The sequence below is a fragment of the Mustela lutreola genome, chromosome 2, assembly GCF_030435805.1.
Source record: "Mustela lutreola isolate mMusLut2 chromosome 2, mMusLut2.pri, whole genome shotgun sequence".
NCBI classification, from domain to species: domain Eukaryota; kingdom Metazoa; phylum Chordata; class Mammalia; order Carnivora; family Mustelidae; genus Mustela; species Mustela lutreola.
In genome coordinates, this window is record NC_081291.1 from 4,117,443 (window position 1) to 4,134,025 (window position 16,583).

The 16,583-nt window shown below is 54.7% G+C and overlaps 1 protein-coding gene across 9 annotated transcripts in view; it reads right to left on the minus strand.

Moving 5' to 3' along the window:
• The window catches only part of RANBP3 (RAN binding protein 3), a 52,725-nt gene that overhangs the window by 10,734 nt on the left and 25,408 nt on the right, over positions 1-16,583 (minus strand). For 5 of the 9 annotated variants that reach the window (XM_059159632.1, XM_059159629.1, XM_059159628.1 and 2 more), the window contains 6 exons: positions 9,726-9,762; positions 9,553-9,639; positions 8,264-8,335; positions 2,945-3,010; positions 2,113-2,205; positions 1,023-1,141 (listed from right to left, as the gene is read on the minus strand). In XM_059159632.1, the coding sequence (XP_059015615.1) occupies positions 1,023-1,141; positions 2,113-2,205; positions 2,945-3,010; positions 8,264-8,335; positions 9,553-9,639; positions 9,726-9,762 (474 nt within the window). The remainder of the gene's footprint in view (positions 1-1,022; positions 1,142-2,112; positions 2,206-2,944; positions 3,011-8,263; positions 8,336-9,552; positions 9,640-9,725; positions 9,763-16,583) is intronic. The other 4 variants (XM_059159636.1, XM_059159635.1, XM_059159631.1 and 1 more) reach the window with 1 other exon arrangement.

Consider the following 16,583-nt stretch of genomic DNA (forward strand, 5'->3'; position numbering starts at 1 on the left):
GCACAGGTCCCTGGGCGGCTGGCGCTGCCCAGGTGTGGCCTGTCCTCGTATCACCAGGGACGCCGGAGGCAGCGGGGCTGGGCCGCTTCTCGGTCTCCCTCCAGCTCCCAGCCGTGCAGCGGACCCGCTGTGCCGGCCGCCCTAGCTATCCAAGTGTCTAAGTAGCAGCAGGTTGGAGAGATGGTCCCTAATTTTAATTCCGCTAACTGGTTTGAGGGGTGCGGGGTGAGGGTGCGCTCAGGGATGTTCTAAAAGTGAACTGTAGCCTATCGTCTCCACCATGTGCACTCCAACATCTCCAGGGGGTGTGGGGGAGGTGGAGGGTACAGAGCCTCAGGCAGCAGCTCAGCTGCCGAAACGGCTGAGGAGAAACACACACACATGCAACCTAGCTTTGTGTCCAGAAGCCTCGGTGAGGTGCTGCAGCTCGCACGTCAGATCTGCCTCTGCCCCCCGCAAACGCAGGCTCTTCAGAACATGCCCCTCATTCTCCAGCTGCCGGGCAATACTACTAGAAAACACATGCTTTTGGCCTATGTAACCCTCCCAGAACCCTAGACTTTGCTCAAAAAAAAAAAAAAAAATGCTGAGCTGACCACCCCCCCCGATAGATTTCTTCTGCTAGAACGGGCCCATGTGTATGAATCCCTGAGCTCTTCAGCTGTGGAAATGGGGCGGGCAGACATCTCTCCATATAAAATGGCACAAGAACTCATCAATGGAAGCCAGTCCCCCAGACTCAGACTCAGGGACTCCCCAGAGGCCACCGGACAGAGTGCCCGTTGGCCACCTGCAGCGGGGCGGTGCGGGGCCCGGGGAGGGCCGCACTCCAGAACAGCGGACAGACCATCCCGGGCGTTCTAACAACTATGGACATCAGCTGCTGTTGCGCACGCACACCGCTGGGCAAATCCAGAAAGCCTCCTGCCCGCCCCCACCGCGCCACTCAGAGCAGGTGACTGTCCACACACTCAGAGAAGCTCCGAGAAGTTTCACGACCTCCCTGCCCAGCACAGACACACCTCAAGTGCTCGTGCCTCGTCGGAGGGACTTCTCCGTGCGGGGTTGTCGGGCGATGTCGCTGTCATGGCCCCCGTGCAGTCTGCTGGGATACTGACCCCGTTGGTGCCGCTGCTCGGGACTGCAAGGACAAGAGGACAGCAGGAGGGTCACCGGGACCTAGTGTGGGACCTCAAGTACGCCCTTCCACCATTTAGACCAATCGTGTAATTTCTCCTTTTTAAAGAAAATTCTTACATTAAAAAAACACAAACGAACCCAGAACTAAAACCTGACAGAAATGAGAGTGTCTTATCACTTATTCCACAAAGGAATTTTCAGTGTACTTAAAAGCGATACTGCTAACTAAGGTAAAGAAGAGAAAAAGAACATATATCGAACAAGGAACAATTACAAGTTTTAGAAAACACGGTTTTCCTCGTAACATCTTGAGTCTGCCGACTTCTCCCTGTGACTAGTCGGGGTCGCGCGGCACACACATGTTTCAATCTGGCTGACCGGCTGGCAGAGCGTATCAGAAAGCTTCCCTGTCGGAACTCTTTAGAGATCACTATTTCCCTCGTGCGGGATGTCGGATTGCTTCCGACGAAGAATTTTTGAATTACAGGGAGAGACAAGGAGGAAGACAAGAAAAACTCATGAATATTAAGAAACTAAAGTCCTGTGAGGACCACGAGCTGTGCGGAGACCAGGGAAACACGGTGAAGAGGCAGGGCTTCTGGACAACAAATCAGGTGAAACTGCACACATGACCCAAATGACCCTTCAGGTCTCTTGCACACACGGGCCGACTTTCACCTGCAAACTTGCTGGGACGGACTGCAGAGACTCGGGAGGGAGCCAGCTTTTATGAAGCCAGCGTGTGCAGAAAGCACGCTGGTCACCCTGGCCTGGTGCCACAGGGAGACAGTGGGACCACGTTCTGGCCTCCCTGGGCTTGCCGCGGACTTAAGGGATTGCTTCCCCGGCTCTAATTCTGAGTTCAGCAGATATGGCCGAAGTCACCTGTGTCAAAACACAGCTGTCCCACACCCACTTTGCGAATGCTCTACACCCTGCCGTGGAAGCCTGGGTGCTAGGGCTGTTTCTTACCAGTCTGTGAGAGTGCCTTTGGCTGTGGGGCTTGTAACACTGCCGGGCGAAGCACACTCCGCTGTTGCTCCTTGGGCTTCTGACTCGGCAGACCTGAGAACAGAGGTTGGCTTGCCTGGGGCCCTTGGATCTCGTGGGCAGAAACGCACAGCCCCGTACTGGCTCTCAGGGGTTTTCCAGAAATTAATTCAGTGAGTACAGTAATGCTACAGGGGGAAACCAAGGGACAGCTGTCCTCAAGCATTAAGCGCAGATGGTGCAGGGAAAGCAGAGAACCACAGGCAGACCCCCAGAGCTTAGGACTGTGCTCAGGCTCACATAAAAATACCCTTTGCACCTGCTTTTCCAAGTGCCATGCCGAGAAAATCCATCTGCCAAACACAGATTGGGCAAGAAGCTTGAGAGAACGCTTCCAACTCTGCACCACTGCCAGGCCCTGCTCCCCAGCGGCATGCCACTGGATCGTGGCCACTCTGCTAATTAGGCCTTCTCCATGGCACGCTAGGGCCGCGATGCTCGGGAGACACAGCCTGAACCAAGTGAGCTACTGCTGGGCACAGAGCCCCACAGCAAGCCAAGTCTGCTTCCTCCCCACCCAACCTCATCCTCGGTGGTGGAGGGCTCATGGTGGGGACAATCCCCTTGGTCTGATGGGCTCCTAAAGTGGCTTTTCAGGGTGCATGCGCCAGGGAACTGAGCTGACCAAGAGAGCAGGCTGAGCCTGGAGCGTGCCGCCCGGGCTGCATAAGGCAGCTGTGCGAACAGATGCAGAGGCAGGAAGGGTGTGAGACAGACGGCCCTTTCACTTTCCTCCTTAAAGGTGGGCACCTACCTGCACTGGGTGCCTGGCCGTGGATCAATGTTGGTGGCTTCAACCGGAATCCACTGCTCTTTTCCTCTACAAGCACAAGACAAAAGATAAAAAGCAGGCCTGCCTAGGCAGTAGCAAAGCTGAGAGGGTCAAGGGCAGGGGAAAACTGTGGTCTCGAACTCAGTGGCCATGAGCCCGGAGAACCAGAGAAATGTTTCCAAGTTAGAACCGAAATGCAGAGCCCGGTTCAACCAACCAAGGTTATAAGGCAGCTTGGACGAGGAGGCGCCGGGTGGGGGGGGTGTTGCAGGAAGTGCTGGCTCCAGGCTAGGTGCTGATGGTGAGACCGGGGTGGGGGTGGGAGCTGTCGAAGGCGAGAGACAAAAGTGACAGTGCAAGGCTGGTCCACCCCTGGGCCCTGGAGAATGTCAGGGAGCCACCCAATAAAGGTCCCTGGGACCAGTCTCCCTTTCTTAGAGGACTCGTCAGAGCATGCATGTGTAATCAGGAGAAGCCTCTGTGCTACCAGCAGATGTCTGGGAAATGAGACACGTCTTCTGCAGTGAAAGATCAAAGGTGGCAGACGGCAGGCTTGCTCTCTCTTTCCAGATGTGCCTGGAGAGCTTCACCTTGCTGCTTCCTGAGAACACTCGAAGGCCCAGGACAAGGAAAGGAAAGGAAGCAGGGTGACGGCTTAAAACCTGGTTTTGGCTGGGCCAACTGGTCCACACTGGTCCTCTGTGTGTGCTGGTGTAGTGGCCTATCTCATAAGGGGGTGAGGAGTGGGGAGAGTCTAATCTGCCTTGACAGGAAAGATCAGCAGAAAAAGCCTTGTGACTCCAAGAGATCAGGTCTGTTCCTGGGAAAGCACAGGGACGGCCACACCCGGGACCACCAGAGGAAGCCTCACTTTTGTGCTAAGGTCCAACTCATCAGAAAACACCCTTGTCAGGGTGCAGGAAACAAGATCAATACACAAATATCAATTGTATCTCTGTGTGAGCAATGAACAGTCCAAAATGAAGTTATGAGAACATGTTACTCCATTTATAATAGCACCAAAGAGAACAGTACTTGGGAATCAATTTAGCAAACAAAAACCACAAAACATCGTTGGAAGAGAGACAAAACGAATGGGAGGAGGTCTTAGAAGATCACACAGTACGCGACTCTGTTTACATGAAACACCCAGAACAGGCAAACCCTTGCAGACGGAAAGTGGATTCTCGGTTGCCAGGGGCTGGGGGAGGGGGTGCTGAGTAACTGCTCATGGGGATGGGTTTCTCTTTGGGGTGACAGAATGTTCTAAAATTGATGATGGTGGACATACACAACTCTGGATACTCTAAAAACCACCCAGCTGCACACCGAAACAACACGAATGCCTTATCAGACCAAACTCGGAGGCATAAAACAAAGTCAAATCAGAATTCTCAATGAAGCAGGAAAGCCTCCTTCCTGCTGTCTGCACGTTGGTCGGCCAAACTGTTCTCCCTGGGCCAAAACAGAATTACAAAAGCTCTCACTGCTAGTTAGTATGAGGGAGCGGAGTCCACCAGGCTGCCAAGAGCCTGCGTTAGTGGAGTTGGGGTCTCTCCCATAAGAGAGGGGTCATACAAACCACACTCAGGAGAATAAGACGCCGCAGATGCAGGGGAAGACATGCTGCCAGATGTTCCCTTTTAGGAGAGAAATAGTGAATCCCATTTCCAAAGCTCAGGACTATTCAGAAGATGACTGGCAATTTACAAGCATTAAAAAAATTGGAGATGAAATTCACAATTGAGATAATTTTTGAAAGACCTTACAGCTGGGTTTGCAGTGCTTACGCGAGTCGCAATGACCAATCGCTCTCCACCTTCCCACCCTGTGTGGAGAAAAACTAGCAGCCACTGACCCTTGCAGCCAGCTGAGGCTGGCCAGCCAGGGCGCAGGCCTGGTTGACCACTACCCCCCATCCCCTAGCACAGGGCCTGGCACCTGGCCCACCCCACAGACGCACGAGAGATCACGCAGCACGCCGCTGGGAACAGATGACGGACAAGACAGACAAGGCGTGCCACACCTGTCATGGCAACTGAGGACCGGGGACAGAAGGAGCCCAAGGCAGCAGGGAGGCGTGCTCACAGGGCAGCCAAGCCTTGGCCTGCCCGCAGTCCACATCTTCACCAACATAGACACGCTCTCTTTTCTTGACCTCGAAAAACTCACTTTGCCTACAGCACAGGCCAGGGTGCAGTGAAAAGCTGTTGCTGATGGCCAGAGCCCTAGCACATAGGACAGGGTCACTGGGGTGAATGAGCGACTGCGCCTACGCCTTTTTTTTTTTAAATAAGATTTTATTTATTTGACAGAGAGACAGAGAGAGCGAGCTCACAAGCAGGCAGAGAGGCAGGCGGGGTGGTGGTGGTGGTGGCAGGCTCCCCGCTGAGCAGAGCGCCCAATGCGGGGCTCAATCCCTGAGCCCTGAGATCATGACCTGATCTCAGGCAGAGGCTTAACCCACTGAGCCACCCAGGCACCCCTCGTGCCTGCATCTTGAGGGCACACAAGTGCCCCACTGTGAGCTCACTGGGGTAAGAGATGGTTCCCTCTAAAGCAGCCTCCATGCCCCTCCTAATTATGCCTGAAGCAAGCGGGCTCCTTTGAGGGTGCTTTCTGCCCTGCCTTGGGAAAGGCCCCAAGTGACGTGTGGGGAAAGCAATGCTCATCCCCAGAGGAACTTCAACTTGGCATATGCCAGAGGCTGAAAAGACTTTAAGAGGAGACAGCCCGGTGGAGGCTGGGCAGGGGCAGGGGGGCACCAGGGCAGGTGGAGGGGGTGCTTGGCATGTGCGGGGTGTGGGGAGGGGGCTAAGAGCGACGGGGACAGGTACTGCAGACAGAGAGAGCCAGGTGTCTCTCAAAGAGAGGCAGAAGTATGAAGCAGGGAGCCTCAGGTGAACCCCGTTGGTGCTGGACTAGAAGCACACGTGAACCTAGGGGTATCCACACATGCAGACAGATACAGACAGAGTACAGGTGTGCGCATATGTACAGGGGGGTGTGTCCCTGTCTCTGGGCACAAAGGGGGCCCAAGCGCCATGAGAGCCCGGCGGCGGTGAGCACGCAGATCTTTGGTTCTGGAGACAGCGCTCCACTGAGAAGGACCCGTGAGGGCTGATGATGAACCTGGAGCCTCTTGTTAGGACAGAAAAAAGTGCTTCAAAGAATAATGAGCTGTGGCAAAAGGACACAGGAACCTGCTTCGTAGGACTCCCGCAAGCCAAATCTGGGACAATTAAAAAAGAAATTCTGTGCTAGTAAGGACAGAACAGAAGCTGCCGACTAAAGCAGGAATCCACGTATCCATCTTGCTGTGCAGCCGTAACAAGGGGCTAAGTGGGCAGGAAGGACCGCTCTCTTGCAGAACTCCAATTAAGTGCACTAGTAACAGGGAAGGTGGAGCCCCCCCAGCCCCTTGGGCGGTCAATCGTCAGGGTAATGACTAATCCCGCACCGGTGGAGGCGGACAGTGGGCAGCAGTGAGAGGACTGGGCTTTCGTGGCATCTCAGAGTCTCTCCAGAACACAAGGGGATGATCTCACAGTGGAGAAACGGACAGAGCCCTCTCCAACCCAGAGAGTGAAATCAGCCCCACAGGTACCAGGACAGGCCAGCTCCACGCACCACCCAGGACGGGACAGCGCGAACGCAGCTTCACTTCTGAGGAGTTCTAGCCCCAAAGGCACTACCTGGGCGGAACCACCAGGAATCACTGGACAAACCCAGACAGAAAAACTCCAAAATTCCTGGCCTGTAATCTTCAAGGCCATAAACATCAAGCAAAGAATGAGGAAGTATTCCAGACGGAAGGCGAGATATGGGGTATATGATTCGGACCTCTCTGCTATGAAGGCGGACATCATTGGGACGACTGGGGAAAATCGAATGTGCAAAGGGATAGGAAACACCTTACAAAATTCTTTTGTCAGTTAAAAATCCCTCCCCCCGCAAAAAAAAAAAAAAAAATTAAAGCTGAAAAACAAAGGGAGGCAGGCAAGGACAGAAGAGGACTGATAGGACTCCAGCCTGCCTCAGGGACCAGGAAGTGAGGCTGCGTCGGCCCCTCGCAGCAGGCCTGGGAACCCCCGTCTTCTCAGGGCGGCCTTGCTCTCAGTGCTGCAGGGTCAAGGTTTTGTGGGGCAAGAGAAGGGAGGGAGGCCGTCACTCACAGATCTCAGAGCTGATGATGGCGAGATCTGGAATGGAAATGGACGGCACGAGGTGACCTAGACGCACCTCTAGACGCGGGGCCTGGTCCCCTAGACCGGAACAGGATCATGTCGGCTAACACCGCCCCTCCAGCTCACAGCGCTACATGCTAAGCCAGCACTCCCCAGGTTCCCAAAGACTGACAAACCAAACTCCTTCTCAGGACCCGATGAGGGGTTCAGCTCAAAACAGTCTGTTTTCAGAGTCAAAATAAAGTCTATTGTTTGAAATGGTGCTATTGAATCAGCCCCCTAAGTTATAAAAGCATCACCCTCACGGCAGAGTATGACTTATCTTGCAATGCTTTTGAAGTCGGCAATGAATTTATATAAGGCAGGTTGGGTTAGAGAATTCGGGTAGTTGAACTTGCTCATTAAATCTTTTATGAGGAATTTCAGCCACGTGGGAGAAACTTTCAGGAAATCTTGGGAGCTGGATCTCTAGCGAAAGACCAAAAAAGGAAGGTTCCATAGTCTTCAGAGGGGAGCAAGCTACTTTCCTTTGAGGTTTAAAGCTGTCATTAAATATGCTTACATATTTATCTGAACAGGTCTAAGCAATATGGATTAATGTGAGATTCTAATGCACAGGAAAGGGTCTGGAAAATTCCATCGACCTCACAGCAGTTACCTTGGGGTGAGAGAGAGAAAGGGGCAGGGCAGGCAGATTGTTTTACTCTACGTATTTCCCACTTGCCTTTTCAAAAAAGCGGTATGAATGTATTACTTATGTATAATTTTGAAAAACGAGTAATATACCTCTTTATAGTTGCTTTTTGTTTTTGAAAAAACAAACGAACAAAAACCAAAGAACAAAAAAAAAAAACCCAATCAACACCTTAAAGACTTCTTGTGACCAGGCCCTCCTGCAGAAACAAAAAAAATTAAGGTCTTATGAAGCCTGCCTCATGCTGGATTCCAAATCTATGAGCTGAAGATTTGGGAAAACATTTAGGAACTGAAAAAGAATCCGGTTTTTAAATTGCCCATTCCTTTTTAAGATCTTATTTTACAGTATCAACTACTTTTCATCCCAGGAAAACCCCCAGTGACTGGTAGTAAAAGGCAAAGGGACATGAGGGCTCACCTGGTTCTGAGTCAGAATTGCCTGCAGATGGCTCGCAGAAGGTTGATGGCATAAAAACATTGTTTTTTGATACTGTCGACAAGGAGGTGCGGGCAGGGAAGGGAACAAGAGGAAAAACAGTGTGAGTAGGCAGGGCACACAGGCACCCGATCACCTCTCCCACCTGAAGGCTCCATCTCCAAGCCAGACTGTGGGGAGCTCAGCATTACGAATTGGGCCTTTAGATGCTGTGGTCTACTGTGGCCGCCTGTCTTGTCCTCACGACCCTGGCTTTCCTTGGTACTACAGGCCCCAGTGGGAGCAGCCAGGAGAGAAGCAGAATGAACCGGATGTACCAAGCCTCAGGCCCGGCTCTCTGTCACCTGCCGAAGGCTCGCTGGTTGGCTGTGCTCGTTGGCTGCGCTCCTGTTCCCTCACCTGTTTGGGACCTTATTTTACACTTATCCACTGCTTCCCTGGGTGCGGGCCAGGCAATAATGCAATGGGCCTCAGAGCTGAAGAACTAACTGGGTAGAGAGAACACAGCTAAGCAGAATCAGAGTGCAGACACAGACCACGCCTTTCAAGATAGCAGCTCCTGTCCCCACCCCCAGGGACTAAGAGCTGACTATTCCCCCCGCCAGTGCGCTGGAGCAGAAGGGAGAGGCTTGGCCGTCCTCTGCCCCGTAGCCTCTGGCCATAGCACACATCACCATTCTTCTCCGCTGCACCGTCTACCACAGGATGCGGCTCAGCAGGGCACAGTGATCGGAAAGGAATACGAGCGATCAGGGAGCAGAAGTTCCATCAAGCCCTCCTCCTCTGGGAGCTCACAGCGCCCCATCACCAAAGAGAGTTCTGGGGCCACTTGGTTCGATATGTACTGTGTATGTGTATGTGTCTGTGCATCTCAACCAGGCGGCCAAGCTCTGGGCCCATGGCTGGAGGGTCAGGAGGACACTCTGCTTCCCACTTCCTACACCTTTAGTCTAGAGACATGGCCACAAACCTGGGAAGGCGGACAAGTGATTAATGCCCAGAGCCCCCAACAGGACGGACAGTCCTTTTCCTCTATTTCAGAGGAACCCTTTCTTGGTGCATCTTCTTTTAGTCCACGACCTCACGACCCTCTGTCGAGTGTCACTGGTTCCAGAGGGGGGCACCTCCAGCTTCATTCCTGACAGAGACCGAGTCTCAGGCCGATTCTAACTGGACGTGGGCACGAGAGCGGCGCGAGCGTGAGGCATGGCTGGGGGCGGCGGGCTCCTGAGCTCGGACGCGCCCGACGGGCACCGCGCTGCCGCGGTTACCTGACTGCGAGGGCGGGAACTGGGTTGAAGAGGACGTCCTTTCTCGCTTGACGGGAGGGCAGTAATTTCCATCTTCTCGGTCGGAATCTGTGGAAGAGGAGGAGGAGGAGAAAAATCAGGCTGCTTCCACTTTTACAACCAAGGAGAACGAGACGTTTTAGAGATTTCCTCACCTTCTCCACCTTCGGGGCTGGAGCCTCCGGCTGGCCTCTGAAATGAGAGCACACGGCAGGGCGGTGAGCGAGGGCCTGGCTGCCCAGCACCTGGCAGCTTGAGTTCTGTCGTGAACGGATCCTGAAACACAGCCCTCAGGGCCAACTCCCTGAGCTCAGGCATCCAGAACGTGGACAGACTTCCAACCTAACGCTCAAAAACCCTCCCAGGAGCCCTGTGTCTGCCTCACCAGGCCATGGGCTGAGGAGTCCTCCTAAAGGCTGAGAAGGTGTATACTGCACGAAGACTAGTTTCTCTCTCTCTGCACAGGTCACAGCTGACTGTGTGCCACCCCCCAAATCAAGCACAGCGAAACATCATCTGGCTGAAATTCATTCTGCCAAGAGCTGGTGCGACCTGCTCCACTCTGGAGGGCAGCAGGACTGTGTAAAATGGTGGCCTAACACCGATCGCAGCACTTCCCCTTCCCTGGCCTGGCCCGGCCCGGCCTACACTGCGGAACCTGCTCCAAGGTAGACCAGTACTTCCAGAGCGACAGAGGACTCTGATGCTGCGGACCTAAGTCTGCTGCAAAGTGTTCAGAATGCAATTGTCCAACATAACAACTCGGCACACCACACGACCTACCGAGAAATCACAAGCGAAGACAGAAGGCGGCCGAAGAATATCCTCCTTAACAACCTTTAGCTTTAGAGTGTGAACAACGAGCCATGGAGAAGCCTTGAGATGAGCCCCGCTCCCACCCCTAGAGCATATCCAGTCCCTCACAGACTTGCAACTTTTCATAACTCAGCAGCCAGAAGCAGACGTCAAGGGGTGAACCCCACTCCTCCTGGGCCACTTGTGTGAGCACAAGCAGAGGAGCCAATTTTCTTATTTTCAGAAAAGTCCCTAGGGGTCAAGTTTAGCCAAAGGAGGACCACCTGCCTCAAGGAGCGGTTGGGGTTAGAGGCACGCGTGGGAATGTGCTCTGTGAGCTGCAGGGTGGGGTGGAAATGCAGTGAATGCCCGGTCAGTAACGGGCTGTGGGCACGGCGAGAGCCCTGGCGGCACGGTCTCCGTGAAGGGACACGTGCATATGCCACCATCTTAGTTTGCAGACAGAGGCCCAGAGTCTGTGGACCCCGACCTTAGAGACAGGGAGAGAAATGGATCTCAACCTGAACTCTCCTCCAAAGTGGGCCAACAACTTGGGTCTGAGTCGGAAATGCAAGCCTCCATGAAAGGGTGAGGCCTGCTGCCCCCACGCCTGCCAGGGGGGGATCAGAAGGCTGCGAGGAGGCCGTCCGGCAGAGCATCTGGGACGCAAATCCCTCCTAACAGAACAGGGGCCAACCCTCCTCGGGGCGACTGTGAAGGTACTGCTGCGCCCCAGCTGGGCACTGACCGGTGACGGGACCATGAGACAGAGCACAAAGGTGCTCAAGCCCCTGGCAGGCCCAGCTCTGACACCTGAAGGTACACCTCGGGTCAATCATTTCGCTCACACAGGCTTCTGTTTCCTTCCTTGGGAAACGGGGGTGCCAGCACCTCCGCCGCAGGGGAGGTAAGCAGGTGAGGCAGCCTTCCATCTGACCCGACACCCAGCCAAGGTGGACACGTGGACTGCCGCGGGGTGGGGGGTGGGGCTCTCCCAGCAAGCTCACTTCTGCTGGATGTTATGCCCCTGGGAAGTCAGGATACGGAGTCATGTCCCCAGGAATCCAGATGAGGGATCAGGGTGGGCGACCCAGGTGGGTGTTAAGACGGTCCCGAGCCCAGGACTAAGTGTTGGCGGTGATGCCGAGACCCATACTCTGGCTGCGCTTTCCTTTCCCTGGGTCCAGGCCTGGGGTGGAATCCAGTAACACAGAACCAAGCCACAGCAGGCCTTTTCTCTCGGGACTGGCCCCTTCCTTGGGGGCCATCCCTGAGGTGCAGTCATCTGGCACCCCCTTCCTATTCCTTCACAGTGGCTGGGCCCACTCCCAGCTCCGGTCCCATGGCTACTGGCCTCTCTCCTGTCATTCAGTAAGATCCCAGTCCCACAAGTGACAGCCTCTTGGATCCCGTGGGATCTGCCACTTCGACAGCGACCTCTGGGATCCTGAAATGGCCTTGTAGACACCACTCCCTCGTCAGCTGACTTTTCACTCTGCTCGCTCTTCCCTGGCTTCTCACATGAGAACCCCTCAGTCCTGCCCCCTGCACCTCTCCCTCTGATGAGCGTCACCTGAGCCAGGGTCCCCAATAGCTCGAGTTCCAAGAGGGCACTGGGCCCAGCCCACAGCAGGAGCTCACCTGGAATTTGTTCAGCAAAGGGACACAAATCGCAGCCCTCTGTGGGCCTCAGAGATGCCGCTAAGGCATGGGTCCCCGTGTTACACATGGAACAGTGGCCCTGAAAGCTCGCTAGACTCTAGCTTCCTGTTTCCTCACCTGCCAAAAAGGGTACGCCTCCCCCCCCTCAACCCCAAGACACTGCCACACCTACCTTCGCTTTGCCCTGCTGGCTAGCAGGGCTCATTTCCGTGTGTGTGGATTTCCAGAAATCTACAGATTTCTGATTTCATTCCACTGTGGTTGGAAAAGACCTGGCATGATTTCAGTCAGTTTAAGTTTATCAAAACTTGTTTTGTGGTCGAGCGAATGGTCTGTTGACTTCAGGATGTCCGGGCGCTCTGCAGCACAGTGCCCTTGGTGTTCCCCAGGGCAGATGGCTCACTAGGCCAGCTGAGATTAGAGTGCTGTCCAGGCCCTCTCTCTTCTCCACCTTCAGTCCCGATGCTCTACTGACTACCGAAGTACGGTGCTGAGCTCTCCAAGGTTATGACCCAATTGTTTCTTCTCCCTTCAGTTCTGTCCGTTTTAGCTCTGTATACTTTGGAGCTCTTACGGGCACGTAACTTTCTTATCTATGCCAACAACACCCCAAATCTTCCAGGAATCTGAGTTTCTTTTAGAACTTGATGAGTGCTAGGGGTCCCTCCCTGCAAGTGGGCCCAGACCAGCAGCTGAGGCCTCTGGGTCCCTTGCTGTCTGTGTCCGCCGCAGCCTGTCTCCCTCCTGGCTTCTGAACACGCCAGCACTGCTCCTGCCTCCACGTCCTTTCCGTGTGTGCCACCCCCAAGGCCGGGAGCGCACTTCTGGCCTCGCCAAGGCCCTTCCCAGTCTCCACCAGGGTGAACCCGTGCTCCCTCACTGCCCTACCACCGGCGAGTGGAAGCTGCTCCTTTCACCTCACTGCCCAGCCTCCCTCAGGCCTCGCTAGCCTGTTCTGTGTACCAGCTGGAAACGATCTACCGTGTCCATCTGGCTGCTCTGCTCACAGCTCAGGCGCACAACCCCCAGGAGGCTGTGCACAGAGATGATCGGCATGTATTCACTGTACAAATGGAGCCCGAGTGGCCCATAGCTCCTTCAGTGACCTGGAGAAGGAAAGTGCCTGGCCAGACAAGATTCAATCCAGGAGACCCTCAAACCCACACTCTAAATCTCTTCTAAGAGGCATGTGTGTGACTGGCCTCTTGGTCCCGGAAAGGCTAAGAGGCCAAGGCCAGGGGAGGACAACACAGGAAATTGCACCACCAGGGAGAACCTTCCAGAAGCTGCTGGAATCTCCTGTGCGGTCTGAACTAGCTAACTCAGAAGCAGTGAGGAAACTGATGCCAGCAACTTTCCTCAAAAGGAGCTAGCCCAAAGAAGCAAGGAGACAGAATGTATGAGAAATCATTTCTGCTTGCCTGTGGATACACCGACTCTTTCAGAAATCCTCAATAGTGGCCGGCGTGAGAAGTCTGATGTCTGCACCTCCCATCCCCCGCACTGCACTGAAGGTCTGTGCTCGCTGTCTTAGTGTCTTATGCTGTCTTTTCCCCCAACAGGGAAAGGTCTGGGGTGAAGCAACTCCCCTTTACGTCACCCCGGCCCCAATCGAGGCCAATGCTGGCTCCACACACGCTCTGTGCAAACCCAGCAGCCTGGTGGTCGGGGGCCACCCCTCACCCCAAGCGAGAGAGAAAGCCACTCCGGGGTCAGCTGAGAACAATGCCTGGATACACACGGGGTGCGCCCTGTAGCCGCCAACCCTCAGAGCCTGCAAGTCTGCATCCAAAGCCACGGCCACGGCCTCTCATGTGAAGCGGACTCTGAGAGCAGGCTTCCGGGATTCCTCTCTGCGGAGGAACCAGCACGGAAGCAGGTGTCAAAGCCCCATTTCTGCCTCTGCCTCCTCCCACACGAGAACCCACCTCTGTGAAGATTAGGGCTTTGGGACGATACCCAGGTGACACTGGGGTCAGCGCCCGCTTGGGACACCATGACGAACATGTTCCAAACCAACTTTTACATAAGGAGGCAACAAAGAAAGCAGCCCAAGGAGAGTCTGTTCATGCACTTCCCGGTGTGAGGCAGCATGAATGAGCAGAGTGGGCTTACAGAAGATGCAAAGCCCCACGCTGGCGGCGGCTGGGGCGGGGGGCGGGGGAGAACGGCAGGAGTAGCAGCCCACTCTCCTCAGAGCCACGGGAACCACGGGGGAGCGGCTGATGTTGTGGGGTGTGCACATCCTTGCCCAGTATGAAAGAGATGGTAACATCTAACCCAGAATGGGGGCCTGGAATGGCCGATGTGGGCCACTTCAGTTCTTCGCAGAGAATGAAACTGAAAACTGACCATCGTTACCACTTCTCAAGGATTCCGCCCCTCCCTCCCAAACCCTGGAAGAACATGGCCCGCATGGTGCGGCCTCAAGGAGGACCAAGGTGCCAGGCCAGTCCAGGGGGGAGGAATGGAGCTGGACGCTGTGTCTCAGAAGCTGACACACAGGGACACACACAGGGACAGTGAGCAGGAATGAACAGCACCTGGGGCCTTCCTGACTTCCCAGACAAGACCAGAAAACAAGACCACGCCAGACCCCCGTTTGGTCTGCCTGGGCCTCAGTGATCTCGATATGGACTGACCAGTTATAAAGCCCGCCGTCTGTGGCTGCAGGAAAATGGATGCCCGGGACGAAAAATCAACCACGGGAGGAGCCTGCTGACTTGTCCCTGTCTTCAAATGGACCACTGGTCATTCCCAGATGACCAGCTCAGAAGTTCTGCCCAAAAAGGCAGACACCGGGAAAGAAAAAGAGCGGTGGCCTCCAAAGCTCTGAATGTTGGGTGGGAGCAGAACACAGGTCAAATCCCGAGCAGAAGCTGGAAGATGAGGGAAGCTGTCCAGCCAGGGGTCTGGTGCCAGAACCTGTCTAAGCTTCCTGGTGGGTCTAACAAACACATTTCAGGCTCCACAGGGCTTAAGCTCTGAGCTTCAGTCCAGGGGACTTAAGCCAGGCTCGCAGTAAGCACTAAGAGCTGCCTGCTTTCTCTGGATCAGAGAGCTTCATCTGGATGCGGTCTGGTCTTCTCCAAGCTGTCTTCTGAGAGCCAGGAGGTCTGATATATAGAGGCTTGTTCCCGGCACTGAGTCTTCGACGGCCAGCGTCTGGGGAGACTGAAAGATGAGCGCGCCCTCTGTCCGCACCAGTTCAGCGGGCCACGATTTATTAAAGAGAAGCCCCAGCTTTACGTTCCCTCCGGGGATCCCGCAGTAAAGAACAGAGTGAGCGTGCGGGCGCGACTGGCCGGGTGAGGATGGGCGCTCCGCTGCATTCCACTGTGGTAGGGGCGAGATCCCAACCTGTTTGGCTGCAAAAGCGACCAGTCCGGGCAACCCAAAGAAATGCGGCAGCCCGAAAGGAAGCTGGGATCGGGTTCCATTGGCCTTGAGTTGCCCTAATTGACCGAAGAAAACACTTACTTTGCCTTGAACACACCCAAACACTAAAGAACGCCGGTTAATGGGAGTCAGTGGCAACAAGCTGGAGTCTTTTGCACTGAAAGCCCAAGGCAGCGAGCCCTGGTTGGCTCAGAGTTGTCACCAAATGATGTGACAGTGGCACTGTCGGGACTGGGGACTCCTACAGTTACAAGAGTTAAAAGCAAAGAGCACGTGCGTATGTCGTGCACATGGCCTTTACCGCTATGCTGGTACAGTCATCAACCGCTCCCCCCCCCAGTCCTGACTTCCTCCTACAGTGACCCACAACCCATCCTGAGGTTCCCGACTGTTAACACTTGACTTTGCAGGGCAGGGCTGGGGATGGTTTGAATTTCTTGGGATTAGAGCCTCTGACTCAAAGTCCACAGGAACCGAGAAGTCAAGTCCCACTGGCTAGGCCTCAGAAATCCACATCTGGCCGAGCCACAAGCAGAAGGTGAGACCCCCCTAGGTGCCTCTGGAGCAGCAGCTGCTGGGCCACAACCTCTGTGACCTACCCGTTTGCTACTCGCAACTGAAAGCCCTTAGCCCCTTCGGTCCAAGGCTGCTCTCTGAGCGTGCTGTTCAAACCAGGCAGCCGCAAAATGCCCTGAGCCTCTTGGGCAGATCCACCTGAAGTTCATCTGTTTTCCGGGAACTGAGAACATGATTTCCTGTGCCTGCAAAGGCTGAAGGCCCAGTAACTCATAATACTGACTCAGAAGAAGGTTCCCGGAGCTGCCTGGCCCCGGACTGAAAAAGCGATCACCTCCTCATTCCTGCTCTGTCAGTCTAGTGCTCTCATGAGGGCTGCGCCCCTACGACATTTTGGTGTGAGTGCCTCCTGGCTGGAATCTTTACTGGGCCCAAACCCACTTCTATGCCACGAGTATCCCACTTGTATGCCCCCCTCACTCCTACCTGGCACGTGGCAGAGACGGTTCCTTCTTTTCCCACCACACACTGACTCCTCTCCAAAATGTAAAAATTGGCCCCCAACCTCACCTTCACTTCTTCCTGGGTGTCCCAGGGTTTGGGGGCTGTTACTGAATTTTAATGATTTCCTTAAGAACACA